Source organism: Fukomys damarensis, unplaced genomic scaffold, assembly GCF_012274545.1.
Source record: "Fukomys damarensis isolate Sample0158 unplaced genomic scaffold, DMR_v1.0_HiC HiC_scaffold_14, whole genome shotgun sequence".
Lineage (NCBI taxonomy): Eukaryota > Metazoa > Chordata > Mammalia > Rodentia > Bathyergidae > Fukomys > Fukomys damarensis.
In genome coordinates this window covers 75,460,218-75,471,225 of record NW_022900926.1, presented here as the reverse complement: position 1 = coordinate 75,471,225, position 11,008 = coordinate 75,460,218, and the positions used below count along the sequence as shown (strand labels likewise).

General features: G+C 42.0%; 1 protein-coding gene across 1 annotated transcript in view; it reads right to left on the bottom strand.

Moving 5' to 3' along the window:
* Positions 1–1,460: 1,460 nt before the first annotated feature.
* Positions 1,461–11,008, bottom strand: part of Prep (prolyl endopeptidase) — a 131,164-nt gene continuing 121,616 nt past the window's right edge. The window contains exons 13-15 of the mRNA XM_010607198.3: positions 8,083–8,214; positions 4,926–5,082; positions 1,461–2,237 (exon numbers count right to left, since the gene is read on the bottom strand). Of these exons, the coding sequence (XP_010605500.1) occupies positions 1,943–2,237; positions 4,926–5,082; positions 8,083–8,214 (584 nt within the window). The 3' untranslated portion in view covers positions 1,461–1,942. The remainder of the gene's footprint in view (positions 2,238–4,925; positions 5,083–8,082; positions 8,215–11,008) is intronic.

The following is an 11,008-nucleotide window of genomic DNA, read 5'->3' as shown; positions in this document are numbered from 1 at the left end:
TGAGACCTCAGTAAGAAAGTATTAGATTCTGCGCAAGCTGGAAAATGCACCCCATCTCAGAAAGAGGCTGTTCCTATCTTTCCTGAGCAAATGTACTTTACTGCTTGTGCCCCCCACCCTGGCCATCATGATGGTCAGAGGTTACACTGAAGTCAGCTAGTGTCACATGTCTCTGAGTAGATGGTACAGTCATCAGTCTCAACATATGATTGCTAGCTGATGGCATAGTTTTTTTCCTGCAAGGTTATAGTGAATCAGATATTCAGTGACAGCTGTACTGTGCATAGTACTTAAACATGCAGCAACAGAAATAATGCTAGAAGAGAAAAAACCCTGTGTCCACCTTTCTGTTGTGCATAGTATGTAGTAATACCCGCCAGAAAATTGTGTCTATTTTTTGTTTTGCTTTTGTGGTGCTGGGGATAGCACTTGAGGCCTCGGACTGAGCTACACCCCAGCTCTGATATGTCTAACTTTTGACCACAACTTGAAAAAATAGAAAAAAAGAGAGAATGCTTCAAGAAAAGCACATATATGTATAAGATTTGAACAATAGGGATTAGGTGCAAAATGTAGGCATTATTGGAATAATGAATCTTTTAAGCTATTTCATGTCGAGGTAAGATATTTCATATGAGATGAATGATAATTATTTTCACATCTGATAAAGATAAACTAAAAACTTTCCTTCTCATAAATTAGATCAATACTTCCCAAACTGCTATCTAAAGGGAACACTATTTCAAGATGTTAACAGATGTGCGTTGAAAAAACATTTTGATGGATAAAAATTTGAGGGGTGGTATATCTTCTTACAGATACTTGGGAAGTGGGATAAACCAAAACTGCCCCCACTTAAGTATAACACTTTCTATTTCTTATTTCCATACTGGGGATCAAACTCTGGACCTTGTGCTTGCAAGGCAGGTGGAGGCGCCACTGAGCTAAATCCCCAGCCAACACTTTTTATTTCCATGGAGTAGTCTGTTAGGTAGAAACACTTTTGGTAAATGCCAAAATTTCTGAGTGCAGTGTAAGTGCAATATAATTTCTGAGTGCAATATAAGATAAATGTGCTCATTTGGATATTTTACTCATATGGTCTCTTAGTTTCATGTCTTAGGCACTCTGATTTCCAGGAATACTTAGCAAACAAATCCAAAATCCATACAGTCAAACACATGTACAATCTGAACTTTCCAGGGCACAGATTTTTTAGGAGGCATGCAAACCAAAAGAGCCCTGAATCAAGTCATTCCCTGGCTGTGCAGATCATGGTGATGATAGCAAATCACTTTTAATACCTTTACCCACAAACAAGGGAGCAGGAATGGATGAACTCAACTTCTTTTCAGGATTAACATTCTATAATTAATGGTTTGGAAATTAGCTTGGGTAAAGGTAAAATGTTTTATTCCCAAAGTCAGCTGCCCTTCAAGGTATACCCTCAATCAAAGGAAACAAAAATAAAGTCTCTCATCTCCTGTTCTTAAATAATATTTATTAGTATTGCAATGAAGTCTCTTTCATGAGAAGAGTCTCACATTTATTTAGGATATATAGGTTATGGTTATAGAAGCAATTTCACTGAGTTGTTTTATATATGAGCATACCCAACCACGACCCTTAATTCAGCAATCTAATATTCACAACGTATTTGTTGCCAGTTAGCTATTTATCCACGCATGCCTTCTTTTTTTTTTTTTTGCTTTCTTTTTTAAAACATTGTATGTGCCTGGATAGGGTGGAAAAAGAAATGCCAAGGGCTTGCTAAAAAGAAGACTAAAAAAGATAAAATTCCCATGATGCGGTTCTGTTCAACTGCAGTCTGTGAGTGCAGGACAGCGCTCCCACGGGGACGCAGTATGCCCAGTGGTTTCTTAGAACGTGTGAAAGCCCTTGAGGTTTTCTGCGGCTGTCAGGAGGGAGCAGGACACTCCATTTACGGAATCCAGCTAATGTTCAGGCACCGTGCTATGAATGCAAACATGTCTGAGACTTCTTCTATCACTTTGGCTGTGGGCTTCCCTGCCCCATGGCCTGCCTTGGTGTCCACGTGGATGAGCAAGGGGTTGCTTTGCTTCTGGCTGCGGCCCACCGTGTACTGAAGAGTGGCAATGAACTTCAGAGAATGGAGAGGGACCACGCGGTCATCGTGGTCAGCGGTGAGGAGGAGCATGGACGGGTACTGCACGCCATCGGCCTCTGGTAACTTCACGTTATGCAGTGGGGAATATCTGCGAGGCAAAGGCACTTTGGTGAGGCTGGACGTCAAACCAGAAATGTTCAGTGGGACAATAGGCACTGTCATGGCACAGGATCCTATGTGATTCATCAGCCTAACCTCACTAGTAAGGAGAACAGTAGCTCATTGGTCCATGAGTGACGGTAGCAGCCTATGCTTGTACCATCATTTAGGCCACGACTGGCTTCTGGGAAGCTGGGTCATTTATTTGGCTCCAATTTTGGAAGGCTACATAGGCAAGAAACACAAGGCTACTGAACTAATGACAAGTATGTGCATTTTTTACTGCTGTCTTTAAACCACTGAATGTGGTCATTTACTTATCTTCTGTTGAACAGATGGAAACCCAGTGTGTACTGTACCTTTCTGCCACCTCAATATCTAAAAGTCTTTATTTCAAGCTTTGCAACCAAGAAGAGCATGTGTCATTCCCGGGCCTGTAATGTGGGATGAATGGATGGTTCTCACAGTCCGGCCAATGAACAAAAATGTTAGTGGAGAAGCCACCAATGAAGCTAGCAAAATGAGCTTGAATTTAAAAAAAAAAACAAAAACCAACAGGCATCATTGACTTAAATAGTTAAGTGACAGATCTCTTTTCTCTACATTTTATCCAATGTGAGGGCCATGTTTTCTAAAAAGTTGGGCTGGGGATTTGGATCAGTGTGTGAGGCAGTGTGCTTGCCTCACAAGCACAAGGGCCCAAGTTCAATCCCCGGTACACACACAAAAAAAAAAGAATAAAAGGAAGACTCTGCTAGGCCAGGGATTTAGCTCAGTGGTTCTGCTGCCTGCCTTGCAAGCCGAAGGTCCAGAGTTCAAAATCCCTAGTACCAAAATAAATAAATAGTGAAAACCATATACATTTTGCTCAGTTCACCAAGGCAAAGCTAAAATATTCTGGGGCTTGTTTTCCCAAAACAGAAGACGGGGGCATAGTTGGAACTGTTTTGGTATAAAGGTTCTCTGGGGAAACGTGGAAAAAAATTATTAAAATGACTCCCCCTTGGAGATTCTTGGAGACTCACAGGCAATGTTAACGATGTGTTCTGGGAAAGTACAATCTGTTAGGTGTTCTGTATTCCAGCCATTCCTAGCTTGGAAGTCCCAATCTTCTGGGAGGAAGCACTTTTTAATATTCTGGTTGGGGATCCAGGGGCCATACACAGGCGCTCCCAGGACAGCTCTAAGCTTGTTTACAAGCAGCAGGTCAAAGGAAAATACAGCCTGTGAGAGCAAGATTAGAAAATTTCATCTAGTATTATGTTCTCTTCACTATACAATTACCTCAAAAATCCCAACTGAGTTTAACTAGGACTTCATCCCCTGGGGAATATTTCTTTTCTAAGTTAACTTCACACAGCGGCGGCGAATCTATGGCACACATGCAGCAGTGAGCTGTTTGGTATCATCAAAAGCTCTCAAAGGTTTGCCATCACTGAACTGCAGCACCCTGGGTATACAGCTGTACCAGCGTGTGATAGGAGGCCATTTAATCACTTAGAAGGGACAGCTCTAGAGTGAACTTTTATACCCCTCAGAAGATAATTTAAAAATTCAGTCATTTTAACAGTATTTCTAACACAACTGGCCATAAAAGGCAAAATTTTAAAACTCGACAAAGTACTTTTATCAAAATATATTGTTTTTTGAGAAGACTGGGATGGAGACAGGCTTCCTGTGCCAGTCTGGGGTCGTTCCTAAATACTGAAGACAAATATTCCGAAAACTCTTACATGCAGGAAGAGTAAAAAGGGAATTTTAATGCATGTCATTTGCTCACTGTTAGCACCAAAGTGGTTAAGAGGGACATGAACAAAGGAAGTTCTATTTAAATAATGCAGTTTAAATTGTCCTAGCATATATATATTTTTTTTTTTTTGTACCAGGGATCGAATTCTGGACCTTGTGCTTGTTAGGCAGGTGGCGGAACCACTGAGCTAAATCCCCAGCCCTAGTATATATTTTTAATTTCCTTATTTGTTGATTTATAAAATGAAATATATAAAGTATAACACATTTTTTTGCATTAGTTTCTGATTACTACAATAACAAATTTAGCAGCTTAAAACAACAGACATCTCTAAGTCAGTATTCTCATTTGGCCCACTTGGGTTCTCTACTCTGGGTCTGTCAAGGCTAAAACTGGGGTGCTGGATAGCTGGGTGCTTATAGGGAAACTCCAGAAAAAAAATACTTCGACACCCAGGTTGTTGACAGTGTCATGCAGCTTACAGGACAGAGGTCTCCTTTTCTGATGGGTGTGGATCAGGAGTTGTGTGCCCACTCCATATGCAAAGCCTGTTCGCAGCATCACCTGGGTTAGTGTTTGCCTAGGAAACCAAGCACAAGGAAGCCTAAAGAGCCATCTTTATAATTCCGGCTATCATGCCTTTGTGTTTTGCAACAAAATCAAAACAAGACAGGGGGGCGAGGATTTAGCTCAGGGGTTCCACCACCTGCTTCGCAAGCACAAGGTCCAAGTTCAATCCCTGGTACAAAACAAAACAAAACAAAAAAACGAGACAGGAAGGTCTTCCCATCTTTTCTTTTGTGGTAAATTATATGCAAATAAAAGACACTGAAGGAGGGAAACCATCAAAGACTACTCCTGCTAGGTTCAATACTATGGTATCGAGTTATTAACAGCATATATGTGTCAATATGAATCAGTACGTACTTGACAAGCCATTCAAAGTGTTGTTTGCTGTCGGAGCACCCATAATCAGTGGTCCAGGCATGACCGATAGTGTATTTATGGAATTTGAGCATGTCCATAACTCCAACTTGGGCAATAACACAACCAAAGAGGTCAGGACGCTGATTTGCACAAGTGGCTGAAAACATGGATAGAAAAAGGAGACAGCCTGTTATTAAACATCTAAATAAACACAATACGACATACGCTTTCTGAGCCCTGTTTGTCTTTACCCTTAGCACACAGGAAAAACCACCACATCCACATCCCAGTCTTCCACTATGTCCCAAAGGTGAGGAGGTGGGAATTTTTAGCAGTAGAGCTTTACTCTCTAAAGTGACTCTCACCAAGGGAGGGTTACTTCAAATACTCGAGGACCTTCTGGAGAATATGCTTTACAGATGATGGGAGACTTGTTCAGGATCTCAGAATAAACTGGAGGCAAAATACATTCTGAAATGCGATTCATTTTTAACCAATATTGTCATATCCTATTGTCCCGTTTTTCATATACTATTTTTTGTAGACTTAAACCTTCTTGGTCATTGAACAGACATTTACTGAATATTTGCCATGTGCCCAGCAGTAGGCCTGGGCATGTATCAGTGAGTAAAACAACTCAGTGGGGAAGAGGTAGGAGGTACCAGGCCATTGCACAAAGCATAGTGGAGGGGAATCTAATGTCATGCAAAGGATCAGGAGGCTTTGGAAGTGGCGCCAAAGCGGGCACAGATAGGACTTAGCCAAAGGATCTGGATTTCTCCTGCTTCTCTCACAGCCCCACAGTCTCACTGCTATTTTCAGTAGACTGAGATTTTTTTTTCCTGTTTTTGGTACCGGGGATCAAACTCTGGTCCTTGCACTTGCAAGGCAGAGACTGGAACCATTGAGCTAAATCCCCTGCCCCTCACTGCTATTTTCATTTCAACAGTTATGAATATTGACTCCTGGCTTTACTCTTGGAAATCCTGATTTTCTCATTTGAGGATGAGAGGGTTAGGAATCCAGACTTCTAAAATAAGCACCCCAGCATCCTGAGCGGGGAGCCCCATCTCTGGGCTCCTTAAAGGACTTGGTTAATCAACAGGCATAAACCTGGGCTGGGGCTGTAGCTCAGCAGTACATGTCTAGCATGTGTGAGGCTCCGGGTTCAAACTACTGTGTTGAAACCAAACCACAAACAAACAATCCCAAACTGGCATAAACCAATTCGTGAATATAAAACTCCAAAAACATAAAGGAATTACTGAGTGAATCATAATCATAATTCTCCCATTACTGAAATCAGATGGCATCTGCAATGTCCTTTCCCTTTAAATCTTGGATTTCCTGCTTCAGGCACCTCATAAAATCCTAGTGCAAATTCAGTGGATTCAATTTCAAAATACATCCAGAGTCTGACCTCATCTGCTACTTCCAGTGCTACATGTAAGGCCCCTGTGGTCGCCTGACTGCTCTTCTCTTCTGCCTTTCCCAAGGCTTCTGGATGCACACAGTAGAACAAGACCTGTGGTCAAGGTATGAGATCCTACATGGTCTGCCCCGAGACTCCCTTGCTCACTGGCCCACCAAGGATGTGCGCCTCTTCCTGGCTCTTACCTGAACAGCCTGCCCAAGCCTCAGAGCCTTGGCTGTCTGCCTTCTCCATCCAGCCAGCACGAATGCTCCCCATAGGCAGCGATGTCTGTTTCATTTAGAGACCCATCTGGGAAAATGCCTGGTACTTTCTGGGTGTTCCATTATTTGTTGAATTAGGACCAAGTTTGTTATTTGATATTTAAGGATTTCACCAGTACCTTTTCTAAGTTAATTTTACTTTCTGAGACAAGATTTTGCTATGTAGCTCAGGTTGACCTCAAACTTGTGATCCTCCTACCTCAGCCTCCAGAGTGCTGAGATTATAGGCCTGTAGCATCCTTTTCCAAACTAAAGCAAATTATTTTAGAAATCTATATATTTACCTCTAGAGGAATTTTTTTCTTTTGGCGGTGATAGGGATTGAACTCAGGACCTCAGGCATGCTTGGCAACACTATCACAGGGCTACATTCCTACCCTGAAATGTTTTTTTTAAAGACCATATATTCTGTTGGAGAAAAAGTCTAACAGTAGTTCAGGTTTTGATGTGATTCAGCATATTTCAAAGACAATGAATATAAATGCTCTGGACTGTGACACTGGAAATTGCTATATGTGTCTTATACAAAGCCTCATGTACTCTTAGGGGGCTTTCTGGAGCTTGCTGGATCTCTAGGGTGTGTGCTACTCAATGTGATCAGTGACTGGAATTAGTACAGTTCTGGGTGTGACTGAATGGATGCACTGAAGACAGAAGCCCCACCCTGGGTGTGGGTGGCACCACCCAAAAGGCTGGCAGCCTGGATGGGGTAGAAGGGAACGGCAGGCTTGCTGCTATTGCTTTCTGCTCTGCCGTGGACTTTCTCCTCTGTGATGCCCCTTTGCCATGACACTTGGAGCCTTTGCCATGGTGGACTGAAACCTCTATGGACTGTGAGCCAAAATAAATTTTTCCTCCTCTAACTTGGAGGTGTCAGGTATTTTGTCTCGGCAATGAGAAAAGTAACTAAGACATGACCTACTACTATTGAGTATTTCATTGGTATTAACCATGAGCTTATCTCTATGTGTACCTCATTTTCCTTCTTGAATTCTGTCACGGCATCCTCAGCATTTAGCATCATACAGCATAGGAATCCAACAAGTGCACTGTGAAGATCATACCTTACAAGTTCTGAATAACAGTCGAGGGGCTGTCAGGCTCAACCTTACAAACCCGTGGACCAGGTCTGTTGGTGCAGAAGAGCTCAAAGCAGGGTGCGGAACTCATGAGTAAATTTAGTCTAATGTGGACTCTGCCCATCTTTTTGTATGTCACTTATTAGGTGCTCAAATACAAATGGATTTTGTCTGCCCCACTCCCCTAGGCAAAGGTCTTGCTAGGTTCCCAGGCTGGTTTTGAACCTGAGCTCCTGGAGCAGATGGCCTTGGAGGTGTGTGCCACCACACCTCTGCCTGGGTTTTGCTTTGCTCCCATCCGTAAATCGAAGATGTCTCTGGACAGTACCTGAAATCCCTCCCAGGTGAACTATTAAGTACAATGAATAAAATCCAGTTCTTACCCACTAGGAGGCCGCCATTTGATCCTCCATTAATAGTCAACCTCTTGGGAGACGTGTAACCTTCCCTGATCAGATATTCGGCAGCACACTGGAAGTCATCAAAGCAGTTCTGTTTGTTTGCCAAGATACCACCTACAGTATGCCAAAGCGAAAGATGGTTAATTAACAGAAGGCAAACACACACAAAAAATAAAGTGACTCTAAAGAATTCAAATGACATTAGGGCACAGTTTCAACTACTGATCAACTTAGACAATGATTACAGTACTGAAGCATTTTTAAAGAAATTCCTCAGTTTAAATTTTGTGTACTGTGGAAATCTATCACCAGTACCACAAATGCTAACCTTTGTGGTAAATTACTTTGTTAAAAATCTCTAGAATTTAAAAGCCAAGATCCCTCAAGAGAACAAATGTTTTTTTTTTTTTTAATGTGGGAAAATATGATATCCAAAAAAGTCATTTTAAAGAAGCTGAATGGCCTTCCCCATCCAAGTTCCATCCAGCTCTCACCGCCAGGGCTGGGCTTGGGGCTGCACGTGCTCCAGGAGGACAGGACTTGCCCCTCCTCTCTGCAGGAGTCTGAAAATGGGTAATGATCTGGTGTTGCTCACAGTAACTAATTTGAAGAAGTACAAATTGGGAAGTGTGGAAGTGCTACAGCAGAGTACATTAGGGTTTTTTGATTCTTAAATACAAAAATCTCAAGTGTCTCCCCAGGGAAATCTGAGATTTATCCTCTGTAAGTCACTGCCATGTTTTAAACCAGAGAAGTTACTTAAAGAGAAACATTTACAGGGTCACAGAATATCGGAAAGTAAAGACCAAATGCCACAGGCATGTCCTCAAAGCAACAGATGTCTGAAATAACTGCCTCTAGGATGAACAGAAAGCAGACACAGATCTAATTAGATATTGGAGATTAACCACTTCTGCAGAAATTCAATTAAAGATGAAGCAGTGCTACTGAAGGAATTTTTTTCATATCAAACCAAATGTTATTAAGATTTTAATACGAAATTATCGGTGAATTAGAACAGCTAGGATTACTTAGTTTCCAGGAATAACATCATTTAGGGTATGTGACCATATTTTTAAGAGTATTAAATTTTAAACTGATGAATAGAATGGAATTTAGATTTATCAATGTACTTATACGAGGCTATAAATGGAAAAGGCCTATTTTTTGGTTCTTTCACTGCTGAACTTGTGAGAAAGTTTATGAATCCATCTGCTTTTAGCCTCTGTCAGCTCCGACCTGTCTACTCCCAAGGCTTTGAACAATAAGCTGGTTCTAATTAATAAAAAGGTGAGAAAAGGAGCCGAGGAGGACAAAGTTATCCTCCCTGTCAGAGCCTGCGGGAGCCCGATGGAGGAGAATCCAGTTCTTTCGGGAGAAGGCCACAGGAACAGGGGCTATGCATGGGGGTGTGTGTTGGAGAACATAACTGAATGCCGTGTAAGCAGCAAATCAGGGTACAGACAGCACATGAATTTGGGATGCAAACAAACATATGGTATGAAGAAATTTTGTACTTTTCCTCCTTTTATCGGTCCTCCTTTTATCCCAGTGTCATAGTCTGATGATGATTATTTTTTAATCAGGTCAAAATGATACCATGAATTCCATGTAGCTTCAACTATGATGAAAATTCAGTCTCTGGGGAGGACACTGAGCAATTTACTCAGCCAAGCCAGGCAGAAGCCATGTGTTCATTAGGAGCTCACATTCTTTCTAAACTGGTTCGGTAGTTTTGTGTTTGACGTCAGCTCCTTGGGCACATGCTGGTCACCCAGGGCCAGGCCTGGGCCTTTCCGACCTCTTGGTATCTAGGTACCTACTGAGTGCCTTATGAAAGGCCTCTTTCCAGGTACACCTTCATCTTCACTAATTTGATGTAATGTGAAAAACCAGAGCTGTAGAACAAGGGGAGATACAAGTAGGAAGGGTGTTCTCTGCTGTTCCCAGCACGGGAGGAACCTCTCTCACATGCCAGTGGCCACCTTTATCCCAGAGGTGTTATAAATGGCAGCTAATGGAGAGCAGGGGAACCAGGAGAGTTGGGGGTTGGAGGAAGTAGAAGAGCTATCCCATAACCCCTCCCCAGAGACAAAGGACCAAGGCAAGCGAAGAATACCCTTATCAGACCATTATTTGGTCTATGGATTCAACTCTAGCTACATAAAAGCCTGGTCAAGGGCAAGGTTCTACATACAAAGAAATGGAAGAGGCAGGACTTTAAAAATCGTTTTATAAAAACTGTGACCCTGTGGAGTGTGAAGCTGACTATTACTCAACCAGAATATGTGCTTGGGGGGGCAGAGGAAATTCTACATACAAAGAAATGGAAGAGGCAGGACTTTAAAAATCATTTTATAAAAACTGACCCTGTGGAGTGTGAAGCTGACTATTACTCAACCAGAATATGTGCTTGGGGGGGCAGAGGATGGAGACTGAATAAAACCACAAAAGACAAATGACTGCATTCTTGTCTACCACATGACAATCCCAGAAGCAATGGTGGGAGGATAGGATTTCTCAGTAATACAGGGAACAAGGAGCCGCCCACAAAAGAAACAGGGAAGTTGTGTGACTGCTCTCTCAGGAGATGACTTGCTTTGAAGTACGTTTCAAGACAGCTGAATATAATGCTTAAACCATGAAAAGAAGGCTACCAGGAAATACCAAGATCACTTCCAAACCTGATAACTAAAAATGCATTTCATGTATTGCTAAAAATCTCAAGCCGAGATTATGGTCTTAGGGGAATGATGGTTCACTATCATAGACTACAAAGAAAAATAAGAAAAGCTGAATTGGTTCTAAAGGAGGCATGCTGCCTGTGATGTGTTGGAAACATCCTTATTTTCCCTCTGTCTAGCCAAAATGCCTTTTTTGCTCCCGACCCCGCAGCTCATTTAAACAG